Genomic DNA, 24,490 nt, shown 5'->3' with positions numbered 1-24,490 from the left:
TACCTTTAGTACAAATATGAATGTAATTGGTCAAGTACTTTTGAAGAAGTCGTTTAAAGGAAAACTTGACGCAGGACGGACAACGCCTAAGAGACCCCTACACCAACAGCTCTGCTGGGTCATCAGCGATGACAGTGGAGCTAAAAAACAGACGTATTCATAAGGAAGATTGAGAGAGATTGTCAACAGAACAAAATCAGTTTCACTGCGTGTCCAACATCTTATCACCACTGAACAATAAATAGGTGAATATTTTTAGGCATGTGGTCGAAACAAATGAATAGGATTAAGAAAAGATGTAGTTTTGGACCAGCTGGTTGAAACAGTGAAGTCAGTCACTGTCTTGTTGAATTGGGGGTGTGGTTAGTAATAGGTACTTTTCATGTTTTTGATATTTGTTAACAACTCTTTAACCCCAAAGCCAGAATACAGTTTATATTAGGAATTTAACAGTAATTTCTTGGCCAAAAAAATTTCAGACAAAATGTTTTGAGTACTTTTCTATAATTAGGACTGAATGTTTACAATTTGGTATTAGCAACTGGTCTCCATCAACATAAAGGAAAACAATATGAAACAAGACATGAAATGTCACAGTCCCCGTTATTTGATTATAAAGTAGTACAAGGAACATCTGCAAACAGGTGAATGAATATGTACTCTATGTGGGTACAACTCATCATAAAGTGATTTCCCATAATCTAGTTTTGTACTGACAACTGAAAACTTCCACTGACCCATGTTCAGAATCTCAGAGTACACAAGTGCAACAAAACTATTTGTCATACATGTATACTTGCTCAAGAAACTGCATTCATAAATCTGAGTGAACCTTGATGTACATGACTTGTTTGTTAATCAGGTCTTAGTATATTACCAGGACCTGGGTTTGTTTCAACATCACCACTGGGCATCAGAATCATTCTCATGTTGTCAAATACAATTTTTTATTAATACAGTAAGGTTTATTATTTAAAATGTATTCATTGTACATAGAACAACATCTGTTAATTTAAACAATTGTAAAAGCTATGTTTTCAGAGCAAGTACATGTAATAATTAAGAAAGCCACTAAAGGTTGGTCTGCTCATAACCTTCAATGGAGAAGTAACAATAATTGTTTGAAGTCTTTTTAGTGCAGTGATATTATTGCATTTCATCATTATTAATGGGTATAAAATACTGTAAACCATTTAATTTTCACTTCTAGATATATTCAGGATTCTATGAAATTTCAATAAAGTCCCTGACACTCCATGTTGTAGGAACCCAGAAAAAATTGCCTTGCAAAATTGAAGCAGTTCACAGCACCACTGTTAAAAAAAAAAAGTTTAAAATGAGTATTGTTAAAGATATACACATGTGGGTTCATAAGACATACCGGTATGTACCAATCTGAGCGGTTCACAAGATTTTACTCTCCGTGATTCAATATCAGCCCTATGTATATAACGCTGTGTTGATCAGGTGAACTAATTGACAATGGCCCTACAGGTATCGCTATGCAATCACAGTAGTTTTGTATTCTTCTTGCATTTCGACCATGGAAAAATATTTGTTTTTGAGAGTGGCCGAATTATTAGAAGAAAAACAGAAACTATTTTTTTTTAGTATAAATTCTAGTAACTGAAATGCAGGATTGGTAAAGAACAAGACAATAAGCAAGATTGATAAACCTTCAGCGAGCACTCCTGAAATTTCAGATCATTGGTACCATGTTTTTGGATACATTCAATAAAATTGGGTTATTTATTTGATGTAACGAAACATGCATTCACAGCAGACGGAAATTCGTTTGAGATGTTACTGGATTTTTGTATTCAGTTTTCCATTTCAACCACCATCATCACTTAGTAAGCTGAGATCATGCATAAATGCACAGTGTAGTGCCACCAGAAAACCAATTGCTTGAGAATATTTTGCACCATTACACCATTTCAAATATTATATTAATTCACAGACAACAAAATAAAGATTTTCAATAACATATAAGTTTTCCCACAGTTGATGATTGTATGGCAATTACATGGCTTCACCAGTTTTACTCTGGAAGAAGTTGGAAACAGATAACAGGAAGGGGCTACATGGCTACATCTTTTTTTTTTGAATTTGAATCAAGCATGATTTTTAAATTTTTTTTTTTTACAAATGTCTATTTCAGGGCAACAGAAACAAAAACAATAAATGTGTAGGTAGGCATTTTAACAATTGCACTATTAATATTGGATGAAAACGTCATTACCGATATAAATCATAATTCTGTTCAAATTAAAAATAAGATCACATTTAATTTAGTCAGTTTTCATAATTAAATACATAATAACATGTACTTATAAATTTGAATAAGGTTCAACGGCTTTTTCATTTAGTGCCAGTTTATACACCATAAAACTTCTGGTTTACGTGTCACACTCAAAGAGTGAAAGGCCTTTGGTTTGGCATCGCGATATGTTGGAATTGAATCCCCCCAAAAATTCAGTAAAGTTTACGAAAAGTAAAGTATTTTCTAAAAGAAGTTTCGAATAAATACAAACACGAATACATTGCTTAGTTGTTAGTACCGGTAGCAAATGATCACGGTAGCACAATCTGGTCATTCTGTGTTTCGCAAGTGAATAACTTACTTGTTTTCGAAGTATTGCAATTGTTTATTATTATTCAGTAATGATTATAATACGCACAAAAAAATAATTCGTTGAATTTTTATGAATTGGAAGTAATATTCAACTTAGTTTCATCGTAAACGAATGATTTCGGTCGAATGTAAATGCGATGCGATGCGATATTCGCCATGTTATTTCAGTACACGTGGTCATTTAAATATGTTAATGACGGCTCAGTGACCTCGTGGTGAACGCAACAGGGGATTCACCGATGTTTAGCAAGATCTTTATGCTTTGATTTTGACGGGGAAAACGGCATGATTTTTTTTAAATCGAAAAATTAGTTGTTTTCAAAAAATAAACTGAGCATTCAAAGAATAATTTAACATTGTTCACAGAAATAACAGCCCATTGTCGAAACGAAGCTTACCCATTCACGCTATTCACAATAAACATGATACTCTTGAATAGGTGTCAATGACTACGGTAAAATATAAATTAGACTCTTTTAGGCATCAGGAGTGAATGAAATATCCAAAACATTAATAAAAAAACTTCCGAAAAAACGGGCGATTTCACGGTCCGTTCACAGACTGTGGTCCGTTGCAGACTGCTCGACCGACCGTCCATACACGTGTTGTCACTGTACATCCGCCATGTTGAATCGCACAAGATCGCCAAAATCTTCATTGCAACTAACAGTTCAATGCTCACAACATAAAAAATACGAATATAATCATAGGCAACCTGCTATTATATAATGAATAAATTGATCGACCACAGGGAAATTCTCCCCCCCCCCCCCCCCCCCGAGTTGTGAATATTTCGGAAATCGTTACACAAGCAAAAGACCGGAAAACGATTTACCGGTACTTGAAAACTATGTCCTCGTGAATTAATCGTTCGTGTACAATAATTTGACAGGGTATACAATTCACAAACTAGTTTCGTAGATTAGAGACAATTGTTTGCTTTTTTTGGTTTTTCACAAGAATATAAAGCTGGCAATCATCATAATATTCACGTCCGTACGTCACGAAATGTACACCAATCGTACCCCAATAAACTGGAAAACTTACCTTTGCAAACACGTCTCTTATGCCGCCTTCTTGAAGTTCTTGAAATCAAATAAAGTTACTAGTTCTTCTAGTAACGAGTGAATGAGACCACTGAGCCAAACAGAATACATGTATAAACAGTACTATAATAAATTGCACGCAATGGAGAAATTACGTGCCGTAATAACAGCAGCCTTACTCACAGATCTAATCTACTGTAAAATATTTTATTTCAGCTGGAATTATCATTCGCTGAAAAGACTTTTTCTGGGTGATTTTGTATTGAATTTATTTTCATTGATTTTTGACAAGTTGACTGTAAAATATAAGAAAAGGGTATATTCGCTGGATTTTATTTTAACTGATTCAACATTCCTTCAGCGAAAATAGCAAAAAAATGTTGCAAGCAAAAATAAAGTATTTTACAGTAATTAATTTATTCTGAGCATGCGCAGACGTTTTGTCAATGTTGCCGGGAGAGGCAATTTTTGATAAAATCGTGAAAAAGACCCACTTGGGATTTTCAGATCTGGAAAAAAAATTACGTGCATACTCGGAGGGGACATGTTCATCAACCTGCCAAGTTTCACTGATATCTGCTGTAGAATTTCTGAGAAAATGTTGGAGACGGAATTATGGACATAACCTGAATTATTAGTCCCCTTTTCAGGCTGCGCCTGAACGGGGACTAACAAGCAGCCTCTCGGCTGAGATAGCTCCGCTGTTAGCAATGCACATTTCAATTAAAGAACAGAAGATATCATTAGAAAATGAACAATATGCATAGTATCAATGCAATGGGACTTGCTGTTTTCAACAAGAATTCAAAAATATAATTTTTAACCATAAATGATTGTGGTTTTTAACAAGAAGAAAATATCACTTTTTACCAAAAATGACAAAAATATTCATCAAAATTAGAGAATTGAAGATATCATCATGAAATGAACAAATTTGAGAGTGGTCCATATGTAGTATCTATATATGTAATATCAAAGCAATTGGACTTGTCGTTTTTAACAAGAAGTCGAAAATATCACGTTTTACAAAAAATGACAAAAATATTTACCAAAATTAGAGAATTAAAGATATCATTACAAAATGAACAAATCTGAGAGAGGTCCACATGTAGTACCTATATATGTAATATCAAAGCAATTGGACTTGCGGTTTTTAACAAGAAGTCGAAAATATCACTTTTTACCAAAAATGACAAAAATATTCACCAAAATTAGAGAATTGAAGATATGATCATGAAATGAACAAATCTGAGAGAGGTCTACCCAAGGTACATATTCACCAAGTACATGTATCAAAGCATTCAGGCTTGTAGTTTTCAAGAAGAAGTCGAAAAAATAAGACATTGACACGGACGATGCCGGACGACGCCGGACAATCACTCATATGATAAGCTCCGCTCGACAAAGTCAACAGCAGAGCTAAAAAGTGTTTTACTTTGTGAATAGAGACTAAAGATACACCTGCACCCAAACAGCCATCAGCAAATTTCAACAAAGCATTAGGGTTGCCCCATGAATATTAATTAATGTTACTTAATAAATTCTTTATAGGTGATATATCCTGAGCAAATTGAAGTTCTCACCTAATATGAGGTTATTGAGCCTTAGCAATTCAATTCAATGTTAATGCCAGTCTAGCCCCTCAGATGAAAAAGAAGACATTTGATGAAGTTTGTGTTTTTAGGACATTTGTTATTTACAGTGGAACACTGGTGTTGCATAATAGGCTTGCCTGAATTTAGGAAATTATTGGAGACAGTAATTCGTTTCATTGTTTGCACAGACACTGTAAACAATGAACGTACACGTGAAAGATGTCGGATTACATGTTGATAATAGCTTTATTGAAAGTGTTGCACCAGGAAATCACACAAGACGACTGTAGTATTTATTGTTCACAGTTGACTTTTGTATTATACGGAACACAGCCAGACCTGCATACAAACTTTGGGGGACACACAGTAGGTTCGGATAACCAAACATTTTGGATAATCGACGTCCGGATAAACGACGTTCTACTGTATGTGTTAAGTTTGATTGTGATTGGTCCAGGCATTTCTAAGATACAGGTCCACACGCACGCACGCACGCATGCACGCACGCACGCACGCACGGAGGTCAAAACATAAGTCCCCGTTTTCATACTGCATCCGAACGGGGATTAAAAATTGGCTAATTATCATGCAAATTAGGTAATTAATATGCATGGCTTTTTATCAAAAACTAATCAAATCTGTGCTTAAGTTCAGAGCAACTATATACCAAGTTTCATCAAAATCCAATGAGTGGTTCTTTAGATATCAGTGGAACAGACGGACATACGTACACATACATACACACACACATACATATACAGACACACTAACTGCAAAGACTCCCATTGTGTGTTTCACACATGGGAGTCAAAAATTGTATACTCCTAGTCTAAGTACCGGGTCCCTGTAAAACTCGGTGAATTTTGTGTGTATGGTTCCGCTGGGTACTTGACAGAAAATTAACCGTTGTATGGTTGTCATGACATTGACCTTTGCAGACATAATCAACCAATGGTAAAAGTGGATTCACGCAATCTTGTTGTTACATTGTACCATGGAGGTACTAACGGAAGAAGCCACAACGCTATTGTTTTAGCTTTACCCTATGATCTTTGTCAATGTTTGTTCACAACATTGGTCTCGTCAGTTCTTAGCATCTTCTTACAATGGGTTATGCTAATCTCGCGCATTTGATAATATTCGTAGCAAAGAGGTACTAACGGAAGGAGCCATGAGGCCTATCTTAACTGGCTTAGGGAAGAGTAGGAAATCAAACTCATGGTCGACCGCATTTTATGCAAATTTATGCATAGATTCCATGACCCCGGTTTATCGCGGTCATGTGCAGTAGGCTCGCAAGGCAATTTACACCCTATTGTTAAGACTATGAATGGACACAATAGACTGGGAAACTAAAGGTTACTTGCCACCAAGTTCAAATAATAAAAATCGAGTGGTACCAGAAGATTGGAAAAATCGTCTCTATTAGTTCGCAGAAGAACACTATTTTATTTTCACTAACATCGCAAAGCAACCCAGAATAATGTAGACCCCACATAATGTAAAATATTATCACTTTATTTTGAATTTACATCATGTATAGTCTCAGGATTTATTTTAAAAGATTAATGTTTCGCGTATACCAATATAATCGGGCAAAGTATAAATTCCAAGTGTAAAACACTCGATGAGAGGCCGCAGTTTACGTTACCTCGAGACCATGCACTAAGTAGGAAAAGGAAGCCGAAGTCGAAGAGGGAGTGTCACACACTTGGTGCTACAATATATACTACAACAACTGGGTGATCAGCGAAAAAAATAGCACACTTCTTGGCAAAACTGACTAATCTAATAAACCTTGGCCCAAGTTTAACCCCAAGTCACGCGCTGAACAAGTGGGTTGTTACCTTGGTGACCATTCGCGTTCCGAGCGTTGACCTTTTTATTATACACATCCCATTACGCAAATTTTTACTGGTTCTGCGTTGCCTACGTAAAAATTTTTACCGTTCTGGTTGTGAATATTTTACCATTGCCGACGTGATAATGTGTTGCCTTCGTAATAATTACGCAAACTTATTTTCCATTGTTTACGTACTGGCTGTGAATATTTCAACTTTGCCGACTTGATAATGCGTTGGCTTCGTAATAATTGCGCAAACTTGTTTTTCATTGTTTACGTACTGGCTGTGAATATTTCAACTTTGCCGACTTGATAATGCGTTGCCTTTGCAATAATTACGCAAACTTATTTTAAATACCCCTGTCGACACCTCGAGTCAGGCTGCTATCACCCTTTCTATTTCAGTAATTGACGGTCTGTAGGCGTTAAGTTGTCACCTACAACTGATTGAGCGGGCAATTAAATACGCGATAATACCAGACTTAGTTTTTCTACTTTAAAACTGACGGCAAAACACAGTACAATCGTCCGAAGCCATTGAACTACAGGACTTAGTCGAAACCGTGACTTACTGTCTCAGAGACGGGGCCACTGAATAACTGTTGTTGATAATGATATTGTAAACAAACACGCACACACAAAACATTAAAGCCAGACAAGTCAAGTCAAGAAACAACATTTCAAACAATAATAATTATGGTTTGACATCTATATCATTTTGAAATAAACTAAATTTCATGTAAACAAGTCATTGTCAATGACACGTCCCCGTTCCGTTCATATTTGAATGACATATACATTCAAAGCAGATCATGACCGAAATGCACCTGCATATGTACAACACATTGTGCTAAATCTGAACAAAATCCATCCATGCATGACTGAGATCCGGTTCTGGAATTGTGAAAATGGCCTTAAAATGGCCATCATTCCGCTATTGTTAAGCAAATCATGAAACAAATGCACATATCTATTTGTGACATGATGTACCATGTGTGTGTGAAGTTTGAACTTGATCAATCCAGACATGTCTTGGATACGGATCCAGAACTGAATTCTTTAACAAAATGGCCGCCAGTCGGCCATTTCGAACTTGATCCAAAAAAAAAAGACGTGCATCAAGGTCCTATTATGTTTAATGTATGTACCAAATTTGAATGAAATCCGTCCATGCATAACTGAGATCCGGGTCCGGAATGGTGAAAATGTGCGATTTCAATGCATTTTCGGCCTTAAAGCGGCCGCCATTTGGCTATCGTTAATGAGATCATGAAACAAATGCACATACATATTTGTGACATGATGTACCTTGTGTGTGTGAAGTTTGAACTCGATCAATCCAAGCATGTCTCAGATACGGATCCAGAACTGAATTCTTTAAAACAAAATGGCCGCCAGTCGGCTATTTCGAACTTGATCCGAAAAAAAAAATGACGTGCATCAAGGTCCTATTATGTTTAATGTATGTACCAAATTTGAATGAAATCCGTCCATGCATAACTGAGATCCAGGTCCGGAATGGTGAAAATGTGCGATTTCAATGCATTTTCGGCCTTAAAGCGGCCGCCATTTGGCTATCGTTAATGAGATCATGAAACAAATGCACATACATATTTGTGACATGATGTACCTTGTGTGTGTGAAGTTTGAACTCGATCAATCCAAGCATGTCTCAGATACGGATCCAGAACTGAATTCTTTAAAACAAAATGGCCGCCAGTCGGCCATTTCGAACCCAATCCAAAAAAAAAAATGACGTGCATCAAGGTCCTATTATGTTTAATGTATGTACCAAATTTGAACAAAATCCGTCCATGCATAACTGAGATCCGGGTCCGGAATGGTGAAAATGTGCGATTTTGATGCATTTTCGGCCTTAAAATGGCCGCTATTCGGCTATCGTTAATCGGATCATGAAAAAAATGCATGTGCATATGTCCCATATAATGTGTGATGTATGAGTGAAGTTTGAACTTAATCGGTCCATGCATGTTCGAGATACAGGTGATACGGATCCAGAACTGAATTCTTTAAAACAAAATGGCCGCCAGTCGGCCATTTCGAACCCGATCCAAAAAAATGTATGTTTAATGTATGTACCAAATTTGAACAAAATCCGTCCATGCATAACTGAGATCCGGGTCCGGAATGGTGAAAATGTGCGATTTTGATGCATTTTCGGCCTTAAAATGGCCGCTATTCGGCTATCGTTAATCGGATCATGAAAAAAATGCATGTGCATATGTCCCATATAATGTGTGATGTATGAGTGAAGTTTGAACTTAATCGGTCCATGCATGTTCGAGATACAGGTGATCACGGACGCACGGACGGACGCACGGACGGACGCACACAGGGCAAAACATAAGTCCCCGTTTTCGGACTGCGTCCGAACGGGGACTAACAAGTGCACATATCATATTCATTTACAGATTTTAAAACATCGGATTTTAAAACAATGACTCGTGGAATCACAAAGAAACTGTTAAGTACGTATTTCACACATTACCGAGGACCGCGGTAGAGACCGGTACAGCGGTAGAGACCCCTAACTATAAGCAGTCCGCGGCTCTCCCCGGCGTTCTGCGGTACACCGCGGCAATGACCGCGGTGCACCACCCGTTTGATTTCCTACTCTTCCCTTATTTCCTTTTGTTTCAACCCAAGTTAATCCTGATTAGGATATTGTCTAGCTCATCTTTGATGTCGATGATAGTTTGCGATTTCTTATACATGTAACCAGTTTAGCAGAATATGATATAACCTCGCCGATTTTTTAACGTGATCATATAATACATGACTGGACACTCGATATTTCAGCAGTTTTTAAAGTTATTTTTTTAAACATTTTGGCGTAATTTTTCGGACATTTCAATTTTTCCTGACGCCTAAAATAGTCTATTTAAGTTTTTATTCGAGAGCGTGTTTAGTGTGACTAGCGTGAATGGGTAAGCTTCGATTGGTCAAAGAGCTGTTATCACTGTAAACAATGTTAAATTATTCTTTTAATGCTCAGTTCATCTTTGAAAACAACTATTTTTTTATCTGAAAAAAAAATGCCATTTTCCTATCAAAATCCAAGCCAAAAGATTGTATTACAACATCGGCAAATCTCTTCTGTATTGCGTTCAATAACATTAACATATTTAAATGAGGTATGGTGCTTTGAACGTGTGGCATCATCCATCATTTTGAATGGTTATTTAGCAATTTGACCTATTAGCTCAACTCATGCAAGAGAAACATGGCAGATACCCTACCGCATCGAGCGTTTTTATGCGATCGGAATCATTTACTTACGATGAAACTAAGTTGAATTTCATTTGAATTTCATAACAATTCAACAAATTTATTTTTTGTAATATTCAACAATTGTGAAGCATGACCAGATTGCGCAACTGTGATCGTTTGCTACTACGCAATGCAGTTGTGTGAAACTTCGTTTAAAATATACTTTCATTACCAATAAAATAAAAACAAACGTATTTGAAAAATGACACTGGGCAACATTGTAATGAAATTTCAGGCCGCCTACTTTTTAATTCAGCAAGAATTATTAATTATTGTTAATTCTGCAATAGTTTCTTTTGTCTTGGGTGGCCCAACTGACAGCGTTGAAAGTCTGCGTAGTTGGATACTTCCATGAAAATGGAAGACCCCAACAAATATTTGATAAATATTTTGATAAATATTTTTTTGAAATTTTGAACCCCAAATAAGCGCCCACCAGCCGTAAAATCCCCAGGGCGATTTTTCGGATGGGCGAATCCGGTATTATATAAAGAAAGTATTATTATGGACATCTCGCGCATAGTGACGATGTTTTATACTGTTTGTAGTTTGCATATGAAAGTGGTTGTTGATGCCCCTTGTTTTATTCTACGTTGTTGACAATGCAATAACAATGCCACTTGCACTGTGCACATTTTAGCACTAGATCTACCGGTAGTGCCATTTTAGCACTAGATCTACCGGTAGTGCCATTTTAGCACTAGATCTAGTATTTTTTCGGATTAGTGCTACTAGCACTAAGCAGTCGCACTACGCCCATTTCGACAAATTTAGGGGAGAGTAGGAAATCAAACGGGCGGTGCACCGCGGTAATTACCACGGTGGTGGTGGGTGCTTGCCGGTTGACCGCATTTTATGCAAATTTATGCATAGATTCTATGACGCAGGCTGACCGTGGTCGTCTGCGGTAGGCTCGCACAGCAATTGACACTTTTTGTCAAGACCATTAATGAACACAAAGAACTGGGAAATTAATTGGATCACAAAGTTCCAATGAAAAATTATCTATTTGGCTGAGCCAAAAGCTTGGAAACTTGTCTATAATAGTTGACATTATTTTATTTGCCCTGAGCCTTGGAATAAAATCACAAAACGATCCAGAAAGACGTAGAGATCAACATAATATAAAATATGATCGCATTATTTTGTGAATATATACATGTATCATGTATGGTCTCAGAAAATGTTTAGAAATATTAATGTTTCGCGTAGACCAAATATAATCATGCACAAGTATAAATTCAAAGTGTTTTAATACATTGGTGAGAGGTCGCATTTTACGTGAACAAGAATATGCACTAAGAAGGAAAAGCAAGCCAAAGTCGAAATGGGGTGTATCATGGACTTGGTACAACATGCGCTGCGATAATTGAGTGATCGTCGACATCATTTCGGGGCACAATTGTACTTTGCGAAACTTGCTACGCGGCGATGCTGACATCAAGTGTGTGTTGACCAAAATTTGACCCCAAGTCACGCACTGAACTGGCGGGTTACCCTTTTCTTACTTGGTCCACGTGTCGATCTAGTAAAATTGTTATTATATCCGGCGGTACTGTAATAACACAACTTGTATTCAACTGTGTATTGGCTTTGAATATTTCAACATCGTTTACTTAGTGTGCTGCTTTTCTAATAAAGCAAATATGTTTACAGTATTGCATAATTCTCTAAATATTTCAACTTTGAAATGTATTGCTTTTATAATAATTACGCAAACTAAGTTATTTTTATTATTGTTGGGACACTAACTCAGGCTATTGAGTCTGTGAATATTTCAATATTACCGACTTGACAATGCGTTGCATTCGTAATAATTACGCAAATATAAACATGGGGGCATTTAAATCATTGAAAAAGATAGTCAGGTCCCGGAGTCTAACGAAAGTTAAGAAAATATTTTAAATACTTATGATTCATCGGTGAATTATTTTTTTCGAAATAATGTGAATACGTAATATTAATCATACAATAAAATAAAATAGAATATCATACGTAATGTAAAATTTTTCTATAATAATGTCGCAGCACAGTTCAATCGCATTATTCACATACATTTCGACTGAACTCTAATAACCACGTGTTTGAATTATGTGCGGCAATGGGCAATGACCTCAATGAGTTCACGCACCGACATTTAAATTCGGGCCACCCAGTTTGACGCAAAACAATAGTTAATTAAAATTTGTTCAAAAAATCTGTAAACTCCCACAAATACTATGAACACGAAGAGTTAACTGAAAGGCAACGTCAAAAAACATCAATACAAGATTATGTGATCAAGGTTAGATTTATGACCGCTTAACTCTGTGTTTTTTTTAATAATCATGTCGCACGTGAAACACAGGAGACATTTTATTTTGTCTATTTCTTGTTTACCCATCTTGAACTTTTTGTCTGGAATGTGATACAGTCAAAGAATAAACATTAATGATACCCACCATTGTCAAATTAACAAGAGGCTCAAGTGGTAGACTTTATTCAAGTGTAACAAACGTAAGTGAAATGTATGGACGAGTCATAATACTTCGAAAGTTACGACTTTTACTCTTGGAATACATACATAAAATACAACATATACCATTGTTTCATGCAACAACAATTCGTATACAGCATTGGACTTATGGATTTTTATATTAAAAAAATAAGTGGGCCGATAATATTACCATATGCTTAGTATTTCCAGGCCAGCGATGCTCGTAACCTGCTCGATTTACAGCTATTTGAAACTAAGACTTATGGAATTACAAAGGAAACTGCTAAGTACGTATTTCACATCTTTCCTATGACCGCGGTTGCAACCGGTACCAGTGACTCCTAATTATAAGCAGTCCGCTGCTCTCCCCGGTGTACCGCAGAGAGCCGCGGTGATTACCGCGGTCAACTGCCCGTTTGATTTCCTACTCTCCCCTTACATACATGTTATTTTAGGTGAACCCCTACATGTACCAATTATGGGTTTGGCATAACAGTTATGGCTTCTTGTCACCTCTTTTACATACATTAAGAAAGCGTCTTTCTAAAATTATGTTGCATAATTTAAAACTATTAAACTAAACTAAAAGTGTTTCAGTGATCAGTGTGTCCAGGAGTAAAAATTCACGAGCTTACCATGGTATTGTTGTTTTGTTGAGAAGATACTTCAGTGTGAATACACAGCTGTTCACGTGATCCAAGAATGCATACCTTGGGTCTGTAAAAAAACAACTATAAATAATACATCATGCACTACTGATCACTGAAATATACCATCATGCATTTATATTTATCCGGGTAAGAGCCCATGCCCCGCCCACCCCCCACTCTTGATACAATAAAGGAATTGAGGTCACGTCCGAACATACGCCCATGGGTTTTTTTTTTCTACACAAAAAATAACAAAAACCTTTCCATACGTTGACTGTGGTTGTATTAAGAGTTGACTTTCTTGCAGTCTGTTGCGATTCTTGAAAAACAATCGTTAAACTGCGTAAAACAAGGGGTGAATGCGAAACAGCTGTGACAACAAAATAGGTAATTCACCGCTGATTTACATTTATTTTCAAAACTTTTTATCAGAATCATAACAGTCAGCAAGTCTACAAAAATGTATATAGAAGCAGAAATGGTAGTTCTCTTTTTGAAATATGCTGAGGCTTTTGACTTTGACGAAGATGGCAATGAACATACAAAGAAGAGAAGTTTTTTCAAACAAGTATGAACGTTCATAATTTTTACTGTGTAAACTTTTGAATTATTATTGATCTTGTATGACAGTTGATCCGTAATTTGTCAAGACTGCAAATAATTTTACGTAGTTTAACCCCTGACATTTTAGTTCATTTTGAGTTCACGCGTATTGGGCTGGGAAATCCTAATCCAAATGATTCCTCACTGTCAATTTTTATTATTTCTGGTTTATTTGTCACATTATTAGCAATAAATTATTTTTGTTTTACTTCTAATGTTGCATATTGTTCATTTATTTCTGTTGCATGTTTTCATTTGCCGTTCTATTCCCTGTCGCAGTTCGATCTGCGGGTTTTAAATTTTCACAAATTTTAATTTTTTTGCAAGGGATGTCTGTGGATAGGCCCACCCCTATTTTTTGGCAATTTTCCATGTTCAGGACCCTGGGCTCTTACCCAGATATATATACAGTATATTTTTTCTTACAATTTTGTTCAAAGAGTCCCCAAGTTGAATACTACAGTCATTGCTCCACGTCACGTTTGAAATTGACGAAGTGTTCAAAACGTCATAAAAAGGCGTCGCCGACGGTGCGTGTTGCACAATCGTTTTACTACCTGTCGAACAACTTGTCAAGTCAAAACATCTACGCGCCAAAGTGAAAAGGTTGACACACGAAAAATAAAAGTCAACCCACCAACCGTCTCCATTCTAAACCACGCCCACAGAATAAATAAGTTTATCTGCGGTGCTTCTCACGATATCCGACTGTCAAATGCCAGAAATATGGCTAATACCGTTACTGCCACCGGTAAAATATTGAAGAGACGGTCAAAAACATCAGAAGAGGTTGAAAATATGATTGTTAACGAAATTATATTGTGTGGTGGTAATCCGATCACTGGTCATTAGGGGCCCAAGCCTGTAGGGCGTGGCCCCTATTCTTATTGTTCGTTTTTTTCTTCTTTAGGGGCCCAAGCCCGAAGGGCGAGGCCCCTATTCTTATTGTCCGGTTTTTTCTTCTTTCTTTCTTCTTTCCGCCGTAACTTTTTTCGTCAAGCCGTTTGAGAAAACCGCTGAACGGAATGGTCTGATAATGCTCTATACTGATAGTCCCTAATGTGAACTGGTGCAACATGCTTTCAGAATTTAGATTGGTCAATTAGTTTGGCAGCCATATTGGATTGAAATAAAACCGGAAGTGGCTGTTTGACCACTTTCTGAGGGTCTAGGCGTCTAGATTTTGTTATGGTATATAGTACAACTCATGTGTAATAGATATCAGCAATAAAAACTTTAGCGGTCATGTGACTTTTCCCGCCATTTTGTTTTTCCTAAAAACGGCAAAAAACACTTGAAAATCTTCTTCTTCAGAACCACCTAGCAGAATGCTCTCATATGTTGTATTTAGCTTCTATGTATGAATCCCATTTACGTTTGAAAAAATTATTACGATTGGTCACGTGGTTTGGCCACCATTTTGGATTTCTTCTAAACAGGAAGTAGTTTTTTACTCTGGCAACACTTGAGGGATTATTTTCAATTTTGCTTCATGGCATCTGTGTATCAAACCCTTTCAGAAACCTAAAAAAGATTTCAGATCAGTCACATGGTTTGGCCGCCATCTTGGATTTTAAGCAAAATTGACCAAAAGTTTGGGCATTTGTTTCTCAGAGGTGATTCAACCAATCTAAAAGATGTTTTTATATTTACTATGCCTGGCCTTAGGTCCATATGAGAAAAATATTATTATATTGATCAGTCACATGGTTTGGCCGCCATCTTTGATTTTGTGAAAATAGAAAATATGCAACTACATGTTTTGTATTAGTCTGATTTCTTTCAAATTTTGTAGGTGCATTTGTGTCATCAGATGCATCATTTTGCCCCAATAGCACACTGTTAGGCCTCGTGACTGGGCACCCATGGGGTGGGGGCTTCTAACCTTATTAATATGCATAACTGTGATAACTCAATCACTGTTGTAGTTAGAATGATGAATCCTGTGTTATTATGACAACGTTGAACAAGAGATTTGATTAAAATAACAGATGACCATATATGGTAATGTGAACTCATTAATATGCATAACCATTATATCTTAAACACTGTCGCAGTTAGGAAGATAAATCCTGTGTCATTATGACAACAGTGAACAAGAGATTTGATTAAAATAACAGATAACCATATATGGTCATGTGAACTCATTAATATGCATAGCAGTCATATCTAAAACACTGTCGCAGTTAGGAAGATGAATCGTGTGTTATTATGACAACAGTGAACAAGAGATTTGATTAAAATAACAGATGACCATATATGGTCATGTGAACTCATTAATATGCATAGCAGTCATATCTGAAACACTGTCGCAGTGCAGGACATGTAACTAGTGTCATTATGAAGACATTGAACGAAAGATGTAACTCACATTAGAAATGGCTATATATGATTATGTAATCTCATTATTGTGCATAAGAACATGGCTCATTATATATCCTGAAAACCATATTTCGATAACCAAAGCAGGCAAATACATGGTACCAACTTCATTTCAACCTCATGTTACTGATAATAAGAGCTACCTGATTGTCTGACATGTAACCTCATTAATTATGAAAGAGAATCTTATCAGCTTGGGCCCCGGTGACGCCGCTTGCGGCTTTAATCTTCATCTTCTTCTTCTTTCTTCTTTCTTTCATAACTTTTTTCGTCAAGCCGTTTGAGAAAACTGCTGAACCAAATAGTTTGAAAATGCTCTATACTGATAGTCTCTAATATGAACTGGTGCAACATGCTTTCAGAATTTTGATTGGCCAATTAGTTTGGCAGCCATATTGGATTGAAATAAAACCGGAAGTGGTAGTTTGACCACTTTCTGAGGGTCTAGGCGTCTAGATTTTTTTATGGTATATAGTACAACTCATGTGTAATAAATATCAGAAATAAAAACTTTAGCGGTCATGTGACTTTTCCCGCCATTTTGTTTTTCCTAAAAACGGCAAAAAACACTTTAAAATCTTCTTCTTCAGAACCGCCAAGTAAAATGTTCTCATATTCAGTACTTAGCTTCTACCTATGGAGCAGATTTAGATTTGAGAAATTCATTATGATTGGTCACGTGGTTTGGCCGCCATTTTGGATTTGTTCTCAACAGGAAGTAGTTTTTCACTCATGCCACACGTGAGCGATTATTTTCAATATTGCTACATGGCATCTCTATATCAATCTCTTTCAGAAACCTATAAAAGATTTCAGATCAGTCACATGGTTTCGCCGCCATCTTGGATTTTGAGGAAAATTGACCAAAAGTTTGGGCATTTGTTTCTCAGAGGTGATTCAACGAATCTACTAGATGTTTTCATATTTACCATGCCTGGCCTCAACTCCATATGGAAAAAATAATATATTTTTGATAAGTCACGTGGTTTGGCCGCCATCTTGCATTTTGTGAAAATTGAAATTATGCAACTACATGTTTTGTATTAGTCCGATTGGAATAAAATTTTGTATGTGTATTCTACTCTTTAGATACATTCTTTCCCCTGAATGGCATATGGCTAGGTCATGTGGCTACACGCCCATGGGGTGGGGGCTTCTAACCTCATTAATATGCATAGCTGCTATATCTCAAGCACTGTTGCAGTTAGGAAGATGATTCCTGTGTTATCATGACAACAGTGAACAAGCAATTTCATTAAAATAACAGATTACCATATATGGTCATGTGAACTCATTAATATGCATAACTGTTATATCTCAAGCACTGTTGCAGGTAGGAAGATGATTCCTGTGTTATCATGACAACAGTGAACCTTAGATTTGATTAAAATAACATATGACCATATATGGTCATGTGAACTCATTAATATGCGTAATCGTTATATCTCAAACACTGTTGCAGTTAGGAAGATGAATCCTGTGTCATTATGACAACAGTGAACAAGAGATTTGATTAAAATAACAGATAACCATATATGGTCTTTCAAATTTTGTATGTGCATTTGTGTCATCAGATGCATCATTTTGCCCCAATAGCACACTGTTAGGCCACGTGGCTGGGCACCCATGGGGTGGGGGCTTCTAACCTCATTAATATGCATAACTGTTATATCTCAAGCACTGTTGCAGGTAGGAAGATGAAACCTGTGTTATTATGATGATGTTAAACAAGAGATTTGAATAAAATAACAGATGACCATATATGGTCATGTGAGCTCATTAATATGCATAATCGTTGTATCTCAAACACTGTTGCAGTTAGGAAGATGAATCCTGTGTTATCATGACTATGTTGAACAAGAGATTTGATTAAAATAACAGATGACCATATATTAATAACCTTTATATCTCAAATAAATATATGGAACCAACTGCATTTCGACCTCATGGTACTAATCATTCAAACTAATTGTGTATCATGTGTATCATTTGACATTATTTATGGCATGTATACTTGGGCCCCTGTGATGCTGCTTGCAGCTTTAATTTTTCTTCTTTTTGTGAAATAGCAGAAACGTTTCGTTTCACCGACAAGGGGATTCGCAAAATATGGCGAAGTTTATTATTATGCAGAGCAAGCAAAGGCAACAGAGGATATTAGCATAACTCCAGGATAGTGACTTAGAGTTGATCGAAACATTGAAGAGATTTATTTATCGACTTTGATTCTTTCAATTGATTACACATACTTCTCGTGACAAGAACTAAAGTGAAGTGATTTTTGGGGAGACTGGGTTACGTTGACGTGGTGCACTGTCATCAGTATATGTAGCAGTGGTCTTGTCTGGCTAACAATTTTTGCGTTTTGTTGTGAGGATACGCGTAGAAATTGCTTGACATTTCAAATTACTAGTACTGTCTTCGTTAAACGATGTAACATAGGCATTATAAAGTTCTGCTTGATTGGTGTACGTAACTTGGCTGCTTCAAAAAGTAGGAGTCTCTTGTGACCTGATGGAATTCCTGGTAAAATTTCCTGAATATTTTATGCCGTTATTTTTTTATCAAGAACTTCGCAGACCAGGAACATATCTCTCTCTCTCTCATGGTAAATATTTTCTAGCCACCATTGAAGTTTATTTTCTCTTGGAGGCGTTCGGAACGAGTCACCTCCAACAGTTTCTATTTTGTATGACTTCTCGTCAATGGGCGTGGTTTAGAGAATATACGGTTGGCGAGTTAACTTTTATTTTTCGCGCGTCAACTTTTTCAAAAAGAACGTGTGACACGCACCGCCGGCTGCGTCTTTATTATGACATTTTGAACACTTAGTCAATTTGAGCAGTATGGTATTGACACACAAACATGTGTAAAATGCATTGTTTGTTATTACAAAATTTGAACACATGCTGTGTGATGATTGTAACACTTGAGCAAATATTATGAATGTAAATAGGTGGACAGCAGCACAACAATGTAATACATCAGTACCTGTATGAGGTGTCCTTGAGTTGTTGAATCGCCTGAGAAAGCTGAGAATGGGTTCTAGATGCATAGATAATCCGAGGTTTTTCCATTAACATTCCTAGAAAGTAGGATAAATACATATACTGAAGTTAAACAATATGGTTCGCTCAGAACTAATTCCTTATTCTGACAGTGAATGCCTATTTTGGTACAAAATGTCCTGCTTTGTCACAGGTAGGGTGATAGCCACAGTGTAACAATTTTCAGTTGTTATAGTTACATGCCTTCATCAGATCCTCCCCATGCGCCATGTCCATTATAAAGATCTTCGGACAAGTCTTTACCAAATCCACTATTGAAAACACCATCAGTGTCTGATCTACGTAATGATTGTAGTTGCTGATCAGCAATGAATGACTGTCGCCATGCCAACGTAGCACACAACAAACATAGTGTCTTTCCTGTACCTGTTGGACTCTCTAGAATTCCATTGGTCTTCTGAAAATAGCAATGTAATCAATTTAGCTAATATGAATACCACCAAATCACAGCACAATATGAATACCACCAAATCACAGCACAATATGAATACCACCAAATCACAGCACAATATGAATACCACCAAATCACAGCACAATATGAATACCACCAAATCACAGCACAATATGAATACCACCAAATCACAGCACAATATGAATACCACCAAATCACAGCACAATATGAATACCACCAAATCACAGCACAATATGAATACCACCAAATCACAGCACAATATTCTTTTCTTTCTTGACAGCTTTATTTATCCATAACTATTGCTAATAAAATGTAAAGTAATATTACCTCTTGAAGACATTGAATGACTTTTGCCATATAGTCTTGTTGACATGCATAAGGAACAAATGGAAATTCCACATCCACTCCCCGAATCTTTAAAGTAGGCATGATTTCAAAATCTGAAAATATAAATTAAAGCATTTCAAGTATCACTGTTGTTATAAATGCACATCTGCATAGATGAGACTGATAGCAGTTTTTAAAGATAAAAGCCAGTTACATATTTACAATTGTCCAAATCATGCATTGTGCTTAGTCATATGTAAAGGTTTTTTGTGAGGATAAAGATTTAGAAGCAAGAACCATGCTTATGTCTTCATTTGCATATACCACAAAATGTTTGTAATGTAGGACCCAGAAAAACAAAAAGAAAACAGAAGAATATGCACAGTATTGCTTTAAAGCGAGGGAGTCGTCCCTGCATACGCATATTATGCATCAGATGGCCACAGTGTGTCATTGTTTACAAGCAAGCATTTACCCATGAGCCTTTGCGTTTTTAGCATGCATTGTTATCATTGCTTGGGACTCAATTCCCAAGAGTGCGCAAGAGATGATCGCTTCACTTAAACACATACAACAATTTTTTTTTAAGACTAGCAGTTTTGCAATGATTGGCTATCGTGATGATTGGCTATCGCGATGCTTGGCTATCGCAATGATTGGCTATCGCAATGATTGGCTATCTCAATGATTGGCTATCGCGATGCTTGGCTATCGCAATGCTTGGCTATCGCAATGATTGGCTATCACAATGATTGGCTATCGCGATGCTTGGCTATCGCGATGCTTGGCTATCGCAATGATTGGCTATCGCGATGCTTGGCTATCGCAATGCTTGGCTATCGCAATGCTTGGCTATCGCAATGATTGGCTATCACAATGATTGGCTATCGCAATGATTGGCTATCACAATGATTGGCTATCGCAATGATTGGCTATCGCAATGATTGGCTATCGCAATGCTTGGCTATCGCAATGATTGGCTATCGCAATGATTGGCTATCGCAATGCTTGGCTATCGCAATGATTGGCTATCGCAATGATTGGCTATCGCAATGATTGGCTATCACAATGATTGGCTATCACAATGATTGGCTATCACGATGATTGGCTATCGCAATGATTGGCTATCACGATGATTGGCTATCACGAAGATTGTTTATCACAATGCTTGGATATCACAATGCTTGGATATCGCAATGATTGGATATCGCAATGATTGGATATCGCAATGATTGGATATCGCAATGATTGGATATCGCAATGATTGGATATCGCAATGATTGGCTATCACGATGATTGGCTATCACAATGCTTGGCTATCGCAATGATTGGATATCGCAATGATTGGATATCGCAATGATTGGATATCGCAATGATTGGATATCGCAATGATTGGATATCGCAATGATTGGATATCGCAATGATTGGATATCGCAATGATTGGCTATCGCAATGATTGGCTATCACGATGATTGGCTATCACAATGCTTGGCTATCGCAATGATTGGATATCGCAATGATTGGATATCGCAATGATTGGATATCGCAATGATTGGCTATCGCGATGCTTGGCTATCGCAATGCTTGGCTATCGCAATGATTGGCTATCACGATGATTGGCTATCGCAATGATTGGCTATCACGATGATTGGCTATCACGATGATTGGCTATCACGATGATTGGCTATCACGATGATTGGCTATCACAATGATTGGCTATCACGATGATTGGCTATCGCAATGATTGGCTATCACGATGATTGGCTATCGCAATGATTGGCTATCACAATGATTGGCTATCACAATGATTGGCTATCACGATGATTGGCTATCACAATGATTGGCTATCACAATGATTGGCTATCGCAATGATTGGCTATCACAATGATTGGCTATCACAATGATTGGCTATCACAATGATTGGCTATCGCAATGATTGGCTATCACAATGATTGGCTATCACAATGATTGGCTATCACGATGATTGGCTATCGCAATGATTGGCTATCACGATGATTGGCTATCACAATGCTTGGATATCGCAATGATTGGATATCGCAATGATTGGATATCGCAATGATTGGATATCGCAATGATTGGATATCGCAATGATTGGATATCGCAATGATTGGATATCGCAATGATTGGATATCGCAATGATTGGCTATCGCAATGATTGGCTTTCGTGATGAGTGGCTTTCGCGGTGAGTGCAGAAACTTGTCTTTTCATCGGAGTTGAAAATCTAATGTTGTATATGCCATTAACAACCGGTGTTAATCTGGGAATACCATGTATAATTTTAAATGATACAAAGTATGAGAAATTACAATTATATGCATAAATGATACACCTTAATGAGAATTAGTATTTTTACGATAAATATTTGTTCAAAATTTTATAAACTGGCATGGAAATTCCCATCACCAATGCAAATTCACATAATTTTGTTTACTTTGCATGTGTATTTATGATTGCATATTTTAATACATACACACTCAAAATATTTATCATATAACCTGAACAAAAGAAAGCATTATTTTTCCATGCCATGAGACATTTCCCCTATCTGAGTAACTTCATATTTTAGCATAAGATAGTAAGAATGCATATACGTTAACTGCGATGTATATATCCTAGCTAGTTTCTAGTGCAGCCTCTTATATTACTTGACAATAGTCTACAAATATTTTGTAAGCTATAAAATTGGTATACGTTAACTCGGATGTAACAGAAGTCAGTAAAAGTTACATCCTAGTAAGTAAAAAAACTAATGTTTTGTTGCATCTTGTATTTAATTGGCCGTAAAAAGGCTGGAGAAGACAACTTAACACTTACTGTCCGTCAATTACTGAGAGACATGTACAAAGGATGGCAGCCGCCTGACTCAAGGTGTTGACGAGGTGTCAAATCGCAACTTTACATACTTCCTGGCCGGTCCGCCTTTGATATAGCTCTATAAAATTCACTACAATGAGTTGAATTCATGTGGGCATGGAAGCTGTGATGTTTTTTCAATAAAGAAAACTTACTACAAACGCATGTGTGTATATGTGCTATTGATTCGTTTTCAACGCATGAAACTCCCCTCACGAACCCTGATATGTCACGTTTGTTGTTTGAATCCTGACACCCATGATTTAGCAAGGAGTCAACATATCACTAATGTGTTGCAATACAACAAACATAAAATTAAGAAATTTCAATAAAAAATATTCCATCAGTGACAATGAGGGTGCATTTTACGGTTAGTGTTTGTTACGAATATATTTGTTCACTATTTTATAAAATGGCTTGGTAATTCCCACCACCAATTATGTTGGCAAAATTTTAACTATCGGTAATCCAAAATCAGTCTGTATGTGTACTACGGTTGCATTTGAAGTTTTTATCATTTTAATGGTGTGCATATTTTACCGGTAATACATAAAGGTACACCTTATAAAAATACCCATGATATATTAATTATAGAATCCATTATACAACCTGGACAAAAGAAATTCTTATTTTTTCTTGATATAATGATAACGTGTTACTTCATGCGGAAATCCAAGGAAATGATATTTTAAAAAAAGGGATTGTCACTTGCCACTTAATGCTGCATGTTGACGCCACCTTCAGGTCCTACCTGTTATCAAGAGTTTTATGTTGACTATGCACCGAATCGTTTACTTACCTAATACTTACTTATCAGTGTAAAATTCGACCAAGAAAAAGTCAGAATAGTAACAAAAAGATAAAAGTCAGTTGCCAGTGTCTAGAAAGCTTACAGAATCAAAAGTCAGTCAGTCGTCGCTGTCCATACCAGCGATATTTTACACATAGAAATTGAGAATCACAATTACAGCTATTCCGATCATCAGGCCATCAATCGAATCATCAGTCTTCATGATTGATTTAACTGATATTTCCATTCATTTGGTTGGTTGTCTGAGACCGAATGTTGTCAATTCGACAGTGTGTTTTTACGTACAGCGACGTCAACATTATCGATTACATCACAGTCCCTCAACACTGTGATTACATTAAAGACAAATTGAAAAGGAAATCCATTTCGGGCTAGTGCCATTGTCAAATTTCAGAGAGTAGAGGACTTTTTATACTGGAGATGTTCCAGTACGGAGTTGTTCGATTAGCATATCAAAATCCTTTATTTGAATTTAT

General features: G+C 36.7%; 1 protein-coding gene across 1 annotated transcript in view; it reads right to left on the bottom strand.

Moving 5' to 3' along the window:
• Positions 1-24,490, bottom strand: part of LOC144355686 (regulator of telomere elongation helicase 1-like) — a 161,618-nt gene that overhangs the window by 126,291 nt on the left and 10,837 nt on the right. Inside the window, exons 2-5 of the mRNA XM_085493295.1 lie at positions 20,329-20,441; positions 19,773-19,986; positions 19,513-19,606; positions 13,522-13,603 (exon numbers count right to left, since the gene is read on the bottom strand). Of these exons, the coding sequence (XP_085349421.1) occupies positions 13,522-13,603; positions 19,513-19,606; positions 19,773-19,986; positions 20,329-20,430 (492 nt within the window). The 5' untranslated portion in view covers positions 20,431-20,441. The remainder of the gene's footprint in view (positions 1-13,521; positions 13,604-19,512; positions 19,607-19,772; positions 19,987-20,328; positions 20,442-24,490) is intronic.

The sequence above is a fragment of the Saccoglossus kowalevskii genome, chromosome 18 (genome assembly GCF_978046115.1).
Source record: "Saccoglossus kowalevskii chromosome 18, keSacKowa6.1, whole genome shotgun sequence".
Lineage (NCBI taxonomy): Eukaryota > Metazoa > Hemichordata > Enteropneusta > Harrimaniidae > Saccoglossus > Saccoglossus kowalevskii.
This window is presented reverse-complemented; position numbering and strand designations above follow the sequence as displayed.